At 41.7% G+C, this 19,470-nt stretch overlaps 1 protein-coding gene across 1 annotated transcript in view; it reads right to left on the bottom strand.

The window, feature by feature from the left end:
• Window positions 1-18,228, bottom strand: part of dcdc2c (doublecortin domain containing 2C) — a gene marked incomplete at both ends in the record, with an annotated part of 123,371 nt that extends 105,143 nt beyond the window's left edge. The window contains 7 exon segments of the mRNA XM_079229257.1: window positions 8,691-8,819; window positions 10,314-10,414; window positions 11,947-12,076; window positions 16,833-16,887; window positions 16,889-16,948; window positions 17,935-18,008; window positions 18,010-18,228. Coding sequence (XP_079085383.1) covers window positions 8,691-8,819; window positions 10,314-10,414; window positions 11,947-12,076; window positions 16,833-16,887; window positions 16,889-16,948; window positions 17,935-18,008; window positions 18,010-18,228 — 768 coding nt within the window.
• Window positions 18,229-19,470: the final 1,242 nt, after the last annotated feature.

Consider the following 19,470-nt stretch of genomic DNA (forward strand, 5'->3'; position numbering starts at 1 on the left):
TACAAAACATTAGTGAAAAGCTGAAACTTTACTGCATGAATGTGACAAATCCCATTTTAAAACTTAGTCTTACTAGAGATAAAAGCACAGTAAGAACCTTATGGGAATAACGGTTTCAATTTAATATTCACACGTTTTGAAAATATAAAACGTATATATATATATATATATATAATATAATATAACTCATTATGTATTTGCAAAAACAGATTGCAACTCTCTTATTTAATCAAGCATGACATAAGGAAGGTCAGTTGAGAGGACAGCAGTAAGTCTCAGCTCCCACCGTCATGCCTCTATATAACCATCTGGATATGACCACAAACACTGCAGTCAGCAATCTGGGTGCAGTGATATCATGTACCATTCTCCATTTGTTTTTATTTTTAGACCATTTCCTCGTCACTGTATAATCAGTATATATGGTCTCACCGATAAAACGCCCCCCCCCCCCAAAAAAAAAAAACAACCCCCCCCCCCCTCACACTCTCTCCCTGCCTCTACATTACCTTATCACACAGAGATTTTAACTGTGCTCCCAGCCATTAGCTTCAGACAGTGACCAGTCTCCCAGGCTGGAGCAAGAGAGAGAGAGAGAGAAAGAGAGAGAGAGAGAGGGGGGCTGTGACATCCTGGGATGATGTCACCGACGAAAAGGTCTTTTTTATAACACCACCTGTCCTTCTTGCCTGCTAGAAGACCCCATAGGTCTCAGTGCATGTGGAGATTTCTGTATAAAATGACCTTCGCCAATTGTCCTTTCACTCGCACAACATACAAAAAAGTGCATCGGCCCTTTTTGTCCTATTCAGGCTGTGACTGTGAGTGCCCTGCTCAATAGCTTGTGTAGACATTTTCTGTGAAGAGTTGTATGTGGTGGATTTACCTGGATAAAGGTTCAAAAGGAAATGTGTTGTGTGCATACTTTAGATCAACTTAGGCTGTCCACGATTAAATACATTCTCCGTCATCTTAATCTGTACGTTCAATCTTCAACCAAAACCATCCATTAGCAAAAATACATAATGAGCACTATTAATTTGAGTGGTTTAAAGTAAACTGCCAACTATAATCCACAATCACTGCAATCATATGACATATATATATATATATATATATATATATATATATATATATATATATATATATATATATATATATATATATATATATAATAGATGAACAGAATTAGTATGAGCCCATTAATTAGACCATCCCTAAAACACTCGAGCCTCCTCTGAGAGCAGAACAGCTGATTTGACGTCACGATGACAACAACTGTTGTGCGGCTCACTGAAGCGTTTGAGCTGGTCAGAGTGCTTCGCCATGTGAGGCGACTGACATCTTATTGACAGATGGCCAGGCTCCTGCCCTCCACAGGGGACCTCAAAACCAAACAACCACTGGATACACCACGGTGATCCTTACATCGATATCAATCAATTATTCACATATTTGTGCCGGCTCGCAAAAAGCAGCTCAAATGCATTTCACGAGTGCCAGACCCATATGCATTTTGTAGGAGGGAGCCAGGCTATGTTCTCGCGTTTGATCCTGCAGTTGCGGTGAACTACCTTTCGCACTGTCACAGCGTGACACAGAAAGCGATTAAGTGGGTCAATGATTCTTATTGTATGCATTACAGCCATTAGCTTTTATGGAAGAACACATCATGTGTAACATACAGGGAAGTCAGGTCTGTTCACTTGCACATTTCTTTCTCCACAAAACTGAGGTCAAGCCATAAACTTTTCTGCATACTAAGTGCACTTGATCTGAATACATAACTAGGGAGGAATAGTTTTGTGTGGGCGCTTCTGTTATGGTACATGCTGAAGAGGAAGAAGCAGTGGTAGCAATCGTACTGGAGTTGTACGAGCGACTGTGTCTTGTGGCTTTGGCAGTTCTTGAGGGAGATCTAGTTTATTATTCCTTGTTTAGTTGGCCTCGCTGGACTTTATTCATTGAAGTACTTCATATGAAGTATAAAGTAAAGCACCACTACAGTGTGTTTAATATGAGGTGCTTTGGTTTGCTTTGGTACATACCATCACACGCTCTCTCTCCCTCATGTTACGTAGAAATATTAAAGCTGTGCCCCGAGGTCAACGGCAACAGCCCTCTTTGTGCCCTTGTGTTCTTCATAGCCCCCACTATGAGAGGCGATGATTCATTCTTTTGATCCACTCCAATATCATTAAGTTATTAGTTGATTTCAACGGATTTAATCAGCATAGTAATTCCTCTCCATGGGAAGATAAGTCTCTCTCAAGAGCAGTTACGCCGTTCACTATGCCTGCTGATTAGACACAAGCCCCCAAAATATTTCATCAGAAAACTGCAAAAAATAATTTATCAAAAGTGCTTCTCACAAAACCCGCTCAGGACCTTTGCTTCTTAATAATTAAACTCTGCAATTAGGCATCTTACCATGCACTCAGTGTGAGACTCCATGTAATATTCATAACCATACATAATTATGCAATATATTCACTGAAATAAGAGGCCATATATTCACGGTGGGGCTGTCAAGAGGCAAGACATTTTTATTTGGTTTATAACACTGTTTCATCTTATACATGAGCAGCTGGCTTCTGGAGACAGAAGAGAACGAGGACGTCTGGTCCATAGCAGTCTGACACTATTCTGTGGCTCTGGCTCGTAGAGGAAAGGGAAGAGGGAGGAAGGAGAGAGAGAAATAGGCACTGAGTGGCAATGCTCTCGCTATGGGAACCTCTAATGCCAAAGTCTATCTGCTGGACACAACAAAGACAAACCTTAGTGGTTTCATACATTGACCACAGTCGACACACAAGATGCAGGAAGAAAGACTCCATTAAATTAAAATGGAGTCGAGATGGGGTGCTGTCTCGGGATGTATTGTATGATAAATTATACATAATGCTCATCCCGGCTTGGTGAAGAACTAGAGAAAAACAATTGTCCCAAAGCCCTTGATGGTGCCTGAAGCAAATAAGCAACAGCAGCGGTCCGCAGTGGACACACTGTGGACAAGCTTGGCTTTCATCTCGAGACGCGGTTCAAAGCTGCGGGCTACGCACAGAACAAACTGGCAATCAAAGCTAATGTGTAACTGGGCAGTGGTGCACTTCACAGAGCCTGTCGCGTCGAGTGCAGCGGAGATCACACACAGACGCCTCTCTCACATCACAATGGCTGATTTTCAACACACGGCCTTTGGAATTTATTATGTTTCACCATGTAAATGTGAAAAAAAAAGAAACTTATTACTGTTGGGAGCTGCTGTCTTTCGAAGGCCTTTGATGACATGTGTATGATGAATGAAAGGAAAAGCATATATTTTCTCCCAACTTTACTGTAGTTAACAAAGGCTCTCATTTTCCCCCAGCGAAGCCATCCCCAAGGATACCATTTGCGCTACAATGATGGGTGAATGGAGCAGAGGATAAGCATGCATTCTGTATCATATAGATGTACTGTATTGTAGTGGACTAACATCCATAGAACATTCAATGACTTATAATACTAATAACAATAGAATAACATGGAACAAGCTGTATCCCCATATAGTTGATGAACATCGTTGTGTCCTACTGGATATGGAGCTCTACCATTCTGCATTGTCTTTTATGTATACAAGTTAAATCAAATATATTATATTATGTTATTTGCATTGTACATACCTTTTGATTGAATGTCATGCTCCTGCAAAAAAGGAAAGATGAAAAAGAAAATATATATATATACTGTATATGAATACAAATAAAAAACATTCAAGAGTCAAACGATCCTCTCAAGACTTTTTTTGTTTTATGCTGCACTGCAAAACAATGACCTTTTGGGATATGACGCAATTTTACTGTCGGTATAATACAGATATGATTAACATAAATAAGACTTAAAGTCAAATAGGCGTAAAGGTCGTCACTCAGGACTAGTCTTGGGTCCGCAAGGTGATTTACAACAACTTAATTTGACTGTGTGAAGTAATTTATCTGTGACAGAGCAAGCCATGCAACTCTCGGAATGTCTTGCGCACGTACAGGCGACAATATGCCATGACTACACACATCTCATATCCACCCAATCAGTCAAGATGCTTTACAACTTCTGTCAGAGGCCCTAACAGTTCTCGTAAATTACAAGGCCATCGTACATGGTGCCAATAACTTCTGAAGCCAAACTGAACCCAGCAGTATCTCTCGCTTATACACATGGAAGTCAAGATGGAATACCTTGGATAAAGTATATGAAGGAGGTAGGGGAAGTACTTTGATGATAGATTTGCTTTTATAAAAAGTCCTCCTATTTTCAAGGATGAAAACTGGCCCAGATATTGACATTTTGATGCAAAGCAGGTGGCAGGTTTGATTCCGTTAGAGATCACTTGCATTTCCTTTCACATCACACTTCCCTCCACTACGGCTCAGATGAGTCTCCTGCTAAGCTTTGCATCTGTGCCATCTGCAGATACCCTGTGACAGCTTGGGAATGTGAGGCATGAATGATGTGGATTCATTCATAAACAGCAACAACGATATCATGTGATAGGGACAGAAAAACGAGTATGTGGATCTGGAGTCTGCAAGCCATAATCTGCAGTGATATATTTCAAATGCCCCCCTGCAGTGTCCATTGATATTCTGCAGGGAAATTAAAGCCAGCACTAGATCATTGTATAAGGCTGCATCTCAACCTCTAGTGCTATCAATATGAGGATAATTGAAAGAACGTACGTAAAAAGCATGCACACGTGTGTGATGAAAAACACTTGCTGTGAAGTGTCTGTTAGGTAACTCTTGATGTTTGTGTACCTTCATGATAGCGTGGATGACACGTGAGTGAGGTAGGGAGTATGCTGTTAGTGCGGGATGCAGTGATTTTTCTGGTGTCACACTGACAGGGCGAACCTCAGATTGAAGGGCAAACAGTGTTACCACATGCAGGGATTCACATCCCGTTCCATTTAGTCCCCTTTGGAATTTTCACAAGGAACAATTGAGGATGCCTGACTATCAAAGCCTATGTTTTGTAAGCAATTACAATGAAATTGCCTGAACCAGCTGAACGGCATCTACCCTCAAAAAAGGAGAATGTCAAGTTCACATCATCGCTTTGGTTTGTTTTTTTAACACTATGTTATCTTTTTTCCCCCATTATCAAATGTGTATGGCACATATTTAGTATTTTCTCAGATGTGTTGTTCTCTATATCAATCAAATAAAAGTCAGACCATGCAATACTACTTAGAGTAAGAAGTCATGGAGGGGAAGTAAAATGGATTTTCATAAGGATTTTCATCGTAACAGGGTACATCTCATTCTGTCTGAGTGGTTCCAAATTACAAACGACATGGGAAATATAAAGAGCGGTGAATAATCCCCGGCTCTCGGCATGGCACACCTTGATGTGCAGGTGCCTTTAATACAAGAATAAGTCATCTGAGATTGGGGAGGCAAAAAAACCCACTCAACCAGATGGTCTCCATAAACCATGGCGTAAAGCTCTCCCAGATGTTGAGAGGTGGTTGCGGATCCGGTGACATGCAATGTGAGGGAGGAACTGGTAATGCAGAGTGTATTAGCGGTCTCTTTATGGGTGCATTAGGTGCTGCGGAGGGGAACGCGGGGGCCGCCGCCGCTGCTGCCAGTGAGCTACTACCAGGCTTTATGCTTTGATGAACCTACCCTTGAAAAGCCGGGACACCCGTGACCGTATTCTGCAGAGCCTGGAAGACACCTCCCTCTCTTTAGCCTTCTGGAAAACATAAATCAGTTTCTCATATCATCATCTAGTCATATTTGATGCATATGCAGCTCTAATCGGTAAATCTGTCAGCTTTCTCCCCTTTTAATGATAGATCAGATTCGTAATACTCTCCCACATATGCAGTAAATCTCTGACAAAGCCTATGTTTCTTAAAACTCAAAGACAAAGCTGCATGAAGCAGAGATCTTCACTTGAAACTGGATACAGAAAGTGGAGAAGCAGCTCAGTTTCGGATGTCTGTGCACTGAAAGCCTCAGTGCATTCCAAAGTGCCATCTCTCTTCTTACCACTAAACAGTGGCCCAGACAGGAAACCAGAATACATTTCCCCAGTTTGTTGTCCCCGCTGAGGACTAGCAGAACATCTCAGTCTGATTAATGGCGGTACACTGTCTAATGAACAGTAATTGAATGGTATAATGCAGTAGGTCCTTAAAAGCCCAGAGGAGTCGTCTTCCTCTCCCTAGCTCTCTGGAAATGTAAGGCGGTGACATTGTCTAGAGTTGATTATAGTTGACCTTGCATGGGGAGAATAAGGCCTTTGAAATGGCTAGCCTAAGCTTCAGGGAATAGGAGCACGGAAAAACAGCTGAAAGACAAATGAAATGGACTTGCATTGGAAAAGGAAAGGAATGGATCAATGCAGCGGTCAATAATGATTCGATTTTTTATCACAAAATTCTTAAGAAGAGGAAGACAATTGATCAAACATCCCTAGTCGTATTGGCATTTCTAACAATATTAATTAAGAAAAAATGCTTAGCTCACTGGTTGATAAATCAGCCAATATTGTTAAATCAAAACAAATGATAGTTGTAAACACAATACCGCACCAGTGAGTACAAATCTACCCTTGTCCACATTTCCTCAAAGTGTATGACATCTACAACATAGACTGAGTCCCCCCTCATGAAATCAATCAACTCCTTAACAGAGTGCACTCTAAAGGAAAACCCAACCTTCCGAAAGCCCAACAAAAGTCAGTCAAGTGATTATAAGAAAAGCTTTGATAAATGTGTATCAGGCTCCAGTCCGCCATCCTTCGCTCTCTTCCACTGAGATAGCCTGCCTTCACTCCCAGTGGACATCTCCACTTGGCAGAGATGCTGAATCTCGTTATTCTTTATTTGGCCTGGACCACACAGGTCAATATCACGCACACACACACACATACACACACAACTGCTTCACCGGTGTACTGTCTGTAAATGTATTCACTATTTAAATTCAATGCAATAAATCATTTAAAGCTTGGGCTGAAAATGCAATCATGTAATTGAATTTGGTCATCAATATCTACTATATATATGCACATATACGGAGTACATTTCGGAGGGCATTTCGCAAGCACATTGGAGCGCTGAAGTGGGAGGAAATCTGTCCGAACTCGGCTCAAAGTGTGAGTCATAGCAGTGCAGTTATCCCTCATTATTATTCACAGCCCTCTAAATGATGAGGCTGCCGACAACGAGACAGCGACAGTCTGTTTGGCCTCAGAAGGAAAATAGGAGAGTTTGCATCGATGATGATTAGACTTTAAGTTCGGTAAGTCTCACCTGCAGTATCATTATTTCTGGTCTGATGACAACTTGTATGAATATACCGGAAACAAGAATGAACACAAAACAAAATTGCCGCAAAGAAACTTTAGTAGAAGGAGGTGTTGGGATAAAAAGTGGTCTGTTTGCTTGGGAAAAGTTGTTTTAAAGTAGTTTAAGACCTCTTTAAACTTATCACAGATACAATTTGGACAAATCTAATGTAAACTGATCCCACTTTTATCCCCCCTTTATCCCATCTTTCCTTATGTCAGTCTTCGTTAGCTAACAAATCAAATGTGCTTGGTGAGATGATTATTGCAAAAAGTAGCTGGGTTTGTACCAGGAATTGTTATTATTATTTCTTATTATCTAATGGTCTTTCCATGCAATCCATAGCCAATCTGAATCAGCAACATTCCTCTATGATTAAAAGTGATAAGTAATGAATTAAGCTATTGATGAGGTCTTTAGCCAGGGTCATAACTGGCCCCCAGAAGTCAATAATTATCCCGATATGAATATCTTTATTGCAAAAGTGCATACGGCAGCAAAACTATCACCACACCAAAACATTCCCCTATGGTGTAATTGCCACTGCTTGAAATTATAGTTTTCATTAAAACAAAATGTTCAAGGTTATTGATTGCTTAAATAAGACTCAATATCATCTCATTTCAAAGCCGAATGAAATTGCTTGGAATGGTAATATCACCCAACTATTGTGTGCATTCATCACAGTTATGCTGCTTCATACTGGTGTCCCTCGAGGATTATTAGAGGAAAAATAAGTGTATTTAAATGAGTGTAATTTCGAGGAACCACGGATCCATGCGAAAACATCTGTATACACAGCTCAGCCCTACTTCATCACTGGGAACGTACACAATCACCAGAGTCAAATTTATCAAATACAACCACATACTGTTATGGGGCTCTACTCTAATCACAAATGCACACTTCTATGTCATTTCTCAGCTTTGTGCTGTGATACATGGAGTATCTGTGACCACAGCTAAGCTCTATAAACTCTATAATACTACATACAGTTGTACCTGGGGCTCAGGTGTCTTTAATCTTGTGTCTCCAGTACTAGTATTGTGCCCTGTGCCTGTGTCTCCTTACGGCTGCACTGGTAAATGTACAGTCCACAGTACACAGAGAAGACATATGGAGACAGAAAATCAGGTTACACTCAAATTAGACAAAAGTATAGTTTCTGGAAGCAGGTCTACGTGTTGCTTTTGCAATTATGGGAATGCTGATCACCATAATTGCTGGTTAGACCTTTTTTATGTGACCTAATCCAAAGGCAAATGAAAAAAATTAGACATAATAATAAAGTTAAAATGAACTAAACGTAAAATAGTAACTACATGAAACTCATAATAAGGGTACTTACATTTTTCCTGGAACCTGCAGCCAAAGACCTCTGCAGAAACAAGCCGTTTGAATCATGAAGGGAGGCCTTGCAGGGACTCGCAGAATAACTCCCATCCACATACTCCTCGTCAACTATCTTGGCCTCAATCTGCAGGGATGGAGAAAATAAGATCCCTCTTGGCTTACACAGTACTGTACTGCTGTATTGATTCTGCTAAATGTTTATCAATTTATGCAACTTGTTCGACCGAGTATTTGAGAGTCTTATTCTGAACGAAAAATGGTAGTGGCAGACTCTTTTCCATCCAACCCAACTTAGCTAGCTGTTACACGGTAAATTCACAAGTGTTAAATATGCATTGTCAAAGTATATGAACTCTTTCAGAGTTATTACAACAACATCAAGAGTAATTACCACCAATTATTGGCCAGTGTTGGTGTAAATAATCAGAGTTAAACTTTTCAGTGTTAAAATGCTCTGTCAAAAGTACATTGACGCTTTCAGAGTTAATACAACAACAGCAAGAGTAAAACAAACCCCAGTGTTGATGTATTTGTTCACTGCTACAAGACAAATTGTACTCTGGAAAGTACTCTGTACGGCTCTGCCCACCTCCTTCTCCTCTCAAGCGGATCAGGAGTTTCCTCAACACGCCATCTTGCACTTCTCGAAAGACTGTGGTAAGTTCCTTTAAAACACATATGAAACCAAATGTTGGCATTTAAGCAGAAGATTAGATTTAGAATACTTTTATAGTTTTGTTGAACATACACTGCAGTTATTTTTTGTCTTGAAATAGTGAATAGAAGAGGGCTAACGTGGCCGAGTTGAAGGTTAGCTTAAATGTGCTGCACAGTCATGCTACGTTCACACCAAAAGCGCTGTGAATATTCGCGCCGCGTTAACCGTGTCAGTTTACTCGCTCGACAATAATGCTGTGTTCACCCCAAACGCGTTGAGAATATTACTCGCGCCTGAAAGGGGGCGTGGCTTATCTCTGTGACGTATCTCCGTGAAAACAGTTACCGTTTCTGCCATCCACCATGGAAATAACCACTAGTTCTGCTTTATACTCGTAGTGTAAATTCCACATACGTCGGAACATCAAACTCCATCGTGTCTGGGTTCATAATATTATCCGTAGTCCCACAACAGAGTCTGAATGACGGCCGCTACCAGCGCTTCTACGGCGGTGATGACGGGCAGAGCTTCTCAACACTGATTGGCTTACGCAACTTAGCGTCACGCAAATGTTTCACCAGAGTTGGAAAATTTCAACTTCAACAGCGCAAATTCGCCCCGCGTCAAAAGCGTCATTTGCGCCGCTGGCGGGAAATTCGCTTTTGCGCAACCTATTGCGTCTGTGCATTGACTTTGCATGTAATCTACTCGCTCGTCAAAATCGCACTTCTTCACTGTCAACAGGTTCAAAAAGTAGGAGTACAATTAGAATTATATATTTAACTTAAATGGACTCAGCATGTGACCAGGTGCCTAAGTTTATATATGGTGATGTTCATAATAGTGCTTTTAGACTGGAATCAATCCTTACTTCCTGTCAGATAAATAGGAGCAAACTGTTCAAAGGTTGCATGCTAAAGACCTCATCAGGTTGCAGCGCTGTATGGGGTTGTGTTTTACCTGATCAATAGGCAGGTCCACCTTCAACTGGCCGTCTACCTGCACCTCCGCTGCTCCTACTACCTCACTTCTTTTGTTTACTGCATTGAACACGCTGCCCTCTTAGAAAAGTGATTAATCACAATTACCTCATCGGCTGGCAGTCACCGTCTCATTCTTGTGCACACTCATTCTCTTCCTCTCTATAGCTCTCCATCCCTCACTGCCCTCTCCCTTTGCCCCTCCTGTTCAACTCCACAAGAGATCAATGTTGCTGTCGAGCCATTTATTTATTTAGAGTGGTCCCACAGACGAAAGGGCCACAGAAAGCCACAGCTGCCCTGCCACAAATATGGTCAGCCAGCGTGAACTTTCAGTCCAGGGTGAGTTCCTGACAGTGACAGGTTGCTCTTGATGCATGTGGGGAATCGCTTGTATGCCAATGTCATGATGTTTTCCTTTGTAAACAAACTTGTTTTTGTCTGTGGCTGCTGGACGCAGTGGAATGTGAGTAATATACACTATGGAGCTTGGATCGATCTCGATAGCCTTAGTGATGCATTCCACTGTTGGATCATTTTCTAAATTCCTCCAGTTTGGAAAAGACACAATTCTGGTGCCGAAAGCTTTGATCCTGCACCAGATGATGCTTGAAAACACCTCTCTGAGATATTTCCTGTACGAAGGGTTCTAAGAGGTGATGTGAAGAAGACTTGTGAACTTCATCTCTTCAACTCTTTAGCCTAGTAATGTGTTTTATGGGAGGGAACCGGTACTATAGATGTGGCCAGGGAACTGTACTCTGGCCAAGCAACAAACAACAGCATCATCATGAGCACAACATAATAAAGTCAAACATATGAAGGGATGGCAGGTTTCAAATTGTGACAATTAGCACGTCTCTGCTCCCATGTATTACTGTGAACAGATGGTAAAGCAAACGCTCATAACTACTGAATAATTGGATCGAGGAAGGAGACACACAGTTACTGTGTATTAATGATAAACACAGTGCCACTATAAAACAGTACAACTGTTACAAGGTTCAGAGCACCATTCTAAAGAAGTATTTTGTCACTTTTATGCTCATTCGTCAGTGTTATTTGTCATAAATAACTTATTACCATGTTGATCCTCACATCAGGAGAAAATTAGAGCATTTTGTCCCCCCCACATAGTTAACAAGGCTTTCTGGATACATATTCAACAAAATGGCCCGATTGAATTAATCTATATTTTAAGCCCCCTTGACGGTGTTTGAAGTCTTGTTCTGTTTAATATTCACAGGAAAGACTGTGATTCTCTCAAAGAGCAGGGAGCGGGCTTCTGTTTGGACTTAAAAGAACAGGTTGACAATCCAAAGAAAGCTCCTTCACCTGCCAATTGTAAGTAGTACGCTCCCAACTCACTCACTCATATCGCCTCGCAGAGGAATATACAGTATAATGCCGCACCATGTGTGCCCAAATGTAGCCCGACACATTCACACACATACTGTAACCACTTCCATAGACATATCAATTGGTCAACAGGATTCTTCATATAGTCTGAGTGAGAAAGGAGGTGCTGGAGGGGGAAAAAAACACGAAGAGGACAGGGGGCGAGAGAGAGAGAGACATGAAGAGAGATATTTCTATAGAATTGCTCTGCTTACCCCCTGTCGAGAAGAGAACTGGGTTTCTGGACACCTGCCTCCGTTGTTTGGTTCTCTTCGGTTTGGCTTGTTTCTTCCTCTGGCCCCTGGCTGTGTGCTCAAGGTCCTCTCTAAAGCCTGTGTGAGCAAACTATATGAGCAGACAAAAGAGAGGGGAAAAACAGGGGCACAGATTATGGTGTATTCCCTCAGATTTCTCTGTGATTCATCATCGACATGTTGCTGTTATGTAAAGAGGAAGAAGACAAAAGACAAAACATATCAGGGCAAAACTTGTTTCTCCTGCTGCTTTTTTTTTACATTTTACATTGACCTCAATTTTTCATGAGCTGATATGCTTTGTAGCTCCCCCATGACTCCTACTGTATTGAATTCATCTGGTTCCAATACATCCTGTGCACAACCTATCAATCACTAGGGAGCGTGGCAAACTAATCATTTATTGATGAAATGGGGCAGCCATGAATTTCTAACTGCATTTGTCTTATTTATCAAGCCAGATCAAACAATGGAAATCCAAACAAGCTTAAAGGGAAAGGGAGGGAGTCGTAGGGAATAACTTATTCTTCAACAGTAGACAGCAGAAGGTTATTGATGGAGAAGGGAGGGGAAAAAAGAGGCTTGAGACTTAGTTGCATGGTGGGAGAGTGAAGGAGCGAGAGAGAGAGAGAGAGAGAGAGAGAGAGAGAGAGCAGTGGGGAGAGTTCAGAGTGATGTTCAGACAGCAGGGTACACATCTGAATTAATGCTTCCACAAAAGGCAATTTTCTCCTCTCAGGCTCCTCATCCGCTCTGTAGGTAGCAAGGTGAGGTATGTCTCCTTTACAGAGACACACACACACAGAGCAGAGCAGGAGAGAGCAGACTTAATGTTTCTTTGCAGCTACAGTGCTCTTTACTGGAGCTGCCTGGCTGGATCCCTGGGCTGGCTCAGGGGATAGTGTAGTGATCTCAGGCTTCCACCAGAATACACTTCTGGCAATGGTGTTTGCAAGCTCACTAACATGGCCTCTGGGGAATAGCTGCGTTTGTTTCTTCACTTGTTTGCTTTCTTTAATGCAGACAGAGGCAAAGTCTGTTGATATTCTTTTGAATTTCTGCAGCCCGTTGGTGGGCCGAGGGAGAAAAAGAAAACAACAAAAGAGAGAGAGTGAAGTTTGCCTGGTGAATCCAGCAGAGGGGAGTTGAAACAGAGTTCACACTCCATCGCTGGAGTGTCCACATAACCGCACGAGATCAAAGACAGAAAAGCCGTGGCACTGTCACAGTGCTCGGCTGCTAATTCAGTTTGGTAACCTCAATTCGTCTGTGAGTGATGTGAAACAACTTCCCCATAAAGTTCAAAATCAAAAATGCATCTGGGCGATCAAAAATTGAACAGCTTGCTTTGCATGTTTACAGCCTGGTGGTGAGATGTAAATAGATCTTATTTAAATCAACAGAGTTAAATCAACCGTCTCACTCGGGGAGGGGAAAGCAGAGGACGAGGGGCGCCGCACAGCCAGGAGAGTGCAGTACAAGGAGCCGCACAACTGGAAACACGGCAGTGGAAACGCTGAGGTCATCCCGCCTCTTGTTCTGCATTAGATATCTACAGTGCCATGTCCTGTGGGAGCCGACAACTGTGTGTATCAGGAGGCCCCGGAGAGAGAGAGCATGGGAGAGAGAGAGAGAGAGAGAGAGAGTGCTCGAGTCTGTGGCCCTCTCAAGTGGCAGAGAACAGGAGTCAGCAAGAGGACACTGTGATATGATAGCCGGGGGAAATCGGGGGGGGGGGGTCCCAACCAATTGGACCAAACACTGGCTGTGGTATCACTGGGAGCCACTCCCAGGGCCGGGTCCTCAGTGAGCAGACGTGCTGGCAGCAGTGAGGGGGGTATAGCTTTCCACAGGGCATTGCTACTTCCCCTCACCAATGACATCATCCAGAAACAGCGGAGAAATGGAGAGCAGCAGCAAGTCATCGCTGATGTCATGGAGAGTGCAGCTATTAAAAGGTTTAGTCAGCCTTTCTGGGCTGTTTTCACAGGATGCTTCTTGTGAAGTACATGTGAAGCGCAACTGCACTGCTCATTATTATCACTATAATACCAAAGTACTTTGCTTTGATACACATCATTATTCTCTTGTTCTCTTTGCATTCCTCTCCCCCTATTAATCTTCTCTTTCTGCGACGTCTACCTCAAAAGTTTCTACCTCATCATGTCTGTGAACACCTAACTCAGCATATATGCTTGCTCCCGATGGGAACATGGTGTGCTGGAGAGTTTCAATATTACACTCTGCAGATCCGTCAGTTTAGACTTCAGTGGTTGCTCCAGACCAGATGTCCCATTCAGCGGCGCAGAAACGCACCGCCGCCGGTGAACACAGGACAGACAGACACCGATATCATGCAGCGAGGTTGCAGGACCAAGGTTACATTTTACACAGCTTCAGCGAGCGTGTTTAAAGGATCTTTTTTTTTTTACAGGCATTTCAAACCAGACTGCTGTTGTTTTGTGAGGTCAAACTGAAATTAATGACGGACATGACCCCATAAATGTATGTGTAATCATCAGTAAGCTAAACAGCCAACAGATCAAGACAGAGTGGGCGATTTTTGTCACATGCATCTTTCCCCTCTGAATGGCCCTTATTAACTGGTCAAATCATGTTTACAAATTCATGAGGGTTTAGCAAAGGGAGTAAAATGCGGCAGCGTCGCATCCATTGAATGACTAATGCTACAATGAGCTGGTGGATGCAAAGCACAGCCATAACTCTGTCTCTGTCTCCACCTCATGGTGCTGTGTAAAATGGCAAAGCACATGGCAGTGTTTTCCTACATTAAGACTCCCCCTCAGTGTAGTAAAGTTTGATTTCCATGTATTGTTTTATGATTGGAAATCTTACAATTTCCTTAACATATTCTAATACATTACTAAGAAATATTCAATTTGAATATATTGGTAGTCAACCACAGATATAACTACAGATAAAACATGGGGGTGTTTTTCTCCATCTGAAAAAAATTGCCATCTTCTCCAGCATTGTCATCTTTCATGGTTAGAAAAATCAGATGTCAGACACATCTCGCACAGCCCCCCCACCTGCAACTCAACTTGCTGAGTGGGCATGTTCTCATCTTCACCGCGTGATTTGGTGTTCAGCTCAGGCCCACAGCAGCGCAATCCTCATATGGATTCAAAGCACTTCACTGTCTACTTAATCACAATACAAATTGTCCCGGTTCTGGTTTGAATAAGAGATTCTTTTTGTTTTCAGTCAGTGAAGTCCCCCTGGTGCATATGATCTGTCTATGAGGCTCACTGCACTTGATCAAGTGGGCCAGCCTTTCTCTGTGGGGATTACCCATCAAAGTGGAAAGCAAAGGTAACTCAATGCCTCCTGCAGACAGTGATTGATGATAGCGCTGTTTCATAACGAAATGCACCCCCACAACAATTCTCACATGTGGGAAATGTTAATTGAAATGCTGTGTGTGCAAAGATACGCGTTACAACAGTGATACAACCAACGTGTTTCATCGATTAAACCAGGGGGAATTTAGGGGGAAAAAAGTACCAATTGAGCATGTAACGAGAAAGTGAACAACCAGATGGCAAACTGCACCCCGCTCTGAAGCAATAGTGCTCACCTTATCCTTTGGATGTCTTGTCTGTGGAACAGTGGACAAGATGTCTTGACTGCCAGGGGAAAAAAGGAAAAAACAAAACTGGCAACATGTATTCTTTTTCTTGTTCATACCAAAATAGGGATCCAGTGTTTATTCAAAATATGTTGATAACTTAAACCCAAAATGATAGGTGTCATACCCTTCGATCATGTGTTTTTTTTCCCTGAAGGGGACACAGTGATCATATGGGAGAGCTTTAAACTGTTCTGCACCAACTGCAGCATAGTGCTGGTGGTCCAACTAATGTGCAAAGGCTGGGAATTCAAATAAAATAAATACCACAAATTGGAGCAATGCTTTGTAATTATTTCCACTATGCTTATACATATTAGTATTCTTGATACAAAAAAAAGACTTAGATGTCACAAATGTTGTTTGAGCGCAACCTAAAATTAATCAAAGCACTATCTGCCCAACAAGCAGTTTTGGATAAACTCTTGTGAGCTCCTCACAGCCAGACATCGTCCCAATAATTAATATATTAGAAAGATTCTTCCGCTCTGCTACATTTTGCTGCAAAAAAGGCTCCAATAATCATATTTCCCAAATCTATGTTAGAGCAGCTGATATACAGAGATAAAGTACTGTGACTGATGAACTGTTTACAACTACAAATTATTGCAATAGGGAGAAAATCTAATAAAATAATTATGACGTTGTTGTAGGGTTGACCATTGGCGCTTTCATGAAATATTTAGACGATATTTGTAATAGATAATCATCACTAATGTGAATATAATGACAAAGTGAGTAAAGGCAAATAATAAACAAACAGTCTGGAAAGTTCACAAAAATTCATCACTTTACTGTTATAAAGCTCATGATGCAGCCTTTAAAAACAGAAAAAAACACGTATTCCATATTACGATATTCTGATTTCCATAATAGATTTATAAAAGATGATATCTAGTCTTATATCAATATAATATTGATATATTGCCCAGCCTTGCAATGGGCACCATTTCCAATACAAAGGTTTTGATTGTTTTTATTGCGAAACATGATGAAGGGCATTATTTGGGTCATGATTCATATATTTGAAACAAAAAATACCAAAACATAAAAAGGTTTATTGTCTAGAGATGGGTCCTATTTTCCCAATACAGAAAAACTACAGGTTGCACCCTTGCTTTCCCTCACTGGTACATGACTCATTTTAAAATGATATGGGTTTGTGATGTACTGATGTCTGACATCATCTGCACACAGCACAAGTGCGAAGACGCACGTTCTCTGTGACCATGGCCAAAACATTGTCCCAGTGTATATTTTGGGATCCGTATTCGAACTGGAGCAACCAAGACATCGCCGTTGGTAAAAACACTATGAAACACAACAAGAAAAAGACACAAATAAGGAAACGGGATTAAAAACATTATTACTTTACAACATAACACCTGTTACGTCCCCTTTTCCGTCTAGGGGATAAGGGGGGAACGAACACAGGGCAGCCAAAGAATAAAGGGAAAGAAAGTCAGAAACCTCTGTCAATAAAACAAACAAAATGGCTTCTCTAAAAAAGATTGACCAAAACACATACATAGGGAGCACCGACCAATAACCTGGTGTTTCTAGACATAAAGTACCTATGTGTCTGCACAAGCGTACAGGGTACCCCAAACGTACCTACTGCCCTCAACCTCTCACCACAAACCTTCCACCTAACAGTGTCAGTGTGCATCAAGAAAAGACCGCCTCAAACTCTTCCGACCTCCTCCTTTTAAAATGGCCGACTGTCACGCTGATAGACTTCTCCTGTTTTACATTCAGGATAACTTTGCATTTTAAAATCAATACCCCCAACTACTATTCTGCTGCGAACAACAGGTTGAATCTGAACATTTTGAAACGGGTTCAGTGGTGAACAAGGAATGAGGCAAATGTCTGACTAAACTCAGTTTGTGTGTGATAACAGGACTTTTGAGTATATTATCACAGTTTGGCTCCGATCACCATTAGACCCCTGTCTGGGTCAGGGTTTAGGCTTCAGCTACATGCAACTTCCCACTAAAGTAAGCTCCATTTAATAGTATGCTCAATCCATAAATACTCATGGAAGATATCTCTCCACCTGATGATGATACAAATTTATAAAATAAAACGTACTGTGACGTTAGTCCACTATACTGGTCCAAGACAGCACATTAAACCCAACATTTAGACTTTATTTAAGTCTAAATAAAGACTTAAAATCTATATTAGAGCAGTTGATATTCTACAGAGATGCAGTACATCTCACAAACACACACACACACACACACACACACACACACACACACACACACACACCTTTCTAGCATGGTACCTACTCCAGCTGTTTGAACTGCTCACTTCCGGAGGCAGCAACGTAGACCCTGCCATGCTTCAAGTCGTCCAGGGCCTGCGTGTGTGGCCCTCTCCTCTCTGGGCGTGTGCAGCCTCCTCACGGCGCCGAGCGGGGCCTCGGCCCCCCTTGTCAAAGATGTCAAGAAGTTGTCAAAAGTGGACAGATGGCGCGGATTCACAATAATGTTTCTCCCGGGGAAGACAGCGTCTCCATTCTTGTAGACGATGATTGTTTTAGTCGCCGGCAGATCACCTCTCCCTGCTGCTGTGCCGGGCATCCTCAGAGTTACCACATGTAACATTAGTTGTAAACAAACAGAGAATAATGCCGCTTTCCATCAACAGTAAACGTGTCACCGGCGGGTGTGTAGTCGAGCTTCCGGAGACGTAACCGGAGAGGGCGCCTGATTTGGAAACCAATGCCTTAGCATGAGAGTCAGAGCGTCAAGAACTCGACCCGCCGGCGTCCGTGTTGGGGTTTGCTCGTTGCTCCTTTGTCACGTTACTGGATGTTAATTTGGTATTTGCTTCCAAAACTAATGTGTTTCAACATTAACATTAGATCACATAGTTTACTATTACTTATTAGACCGTATTCATGTCAGCCATGTAGTGTAGTGTACAGATAGAGATTGATGTACAAGCTAACATTTTATTAGGCCTATTCATAGTTGTATTATAATAAGTATTAGTATTATTTTACATAACAGGTGTCTGGAGAAATTTGGGCCAATTGAGTCCATATTTCTGTAATGTCTGGATCATATACTTCTAATTAACTAGATTCAGCATAAGTCCAATATTAGACAACTTTTACACCTGGGTTTGGTCCAAGGCCTTTTTTAAAATTTTGTTTAAATGTAAACTTCACCATTTGTTTTATTTGTTTTGAAGCAACGCTGTGCTATGTTCAGAGTGCTGTACACTAATTTGTGGATGTTGATGATAGCCAGATGTGTATCCCTATAGGCCAACAAAGCATATTCAGTTGTCATACATTTCATCCCTTTTCCACTTTTCTTTGCACATTTACCAAATACAAACTGGTGACTTCTTAACAGCGCTAATGTTGCTTGCCTTTCCAAATGTCTTTTTTTTCTTTCTGCTTACTGGAAGACAAATTTAACTTAAGTCCATCTGGGGGGAAAGCTAACAGATCACAACTACAGTACGGACATTTATATTTCGACAGTGGATATAATGAATATAACATAAGATGCACTGTGTGGTTATTTTTTCCCATTTCCCCGCATGCTGTAGCCGTATCTCCCATTTGCATCCTTTTTTTTCACCACAGATTATCTGCCAGTGTTCGACAGAGCTGTCCAAATTGTTTACCACAAAGGTAACCAGAGATTGCACCAACAACAATGGGACCTTATTGGTCTGTGCCAGACAACTCCTGGTCAATTAAATGCATAATTCATCTCAGCATTAATTATTCATTTCTTAAGGGACTGGTCCGGTGCTTTATTGGGAGAACTGCATCATGCATATTCAAATTCCTCTTCTTAGAGGGA

Source organism: Taurulus bubalis, assembly GCF_910589615.1.
Source record: "Taurulus bubalis genome assembly, chromosome: 1".
NCBI lineage: Eukaryota > Metazoa > Chordata > Actinopteri > Perciformes > Cottidae > Taurulus > Taurulus bubalis.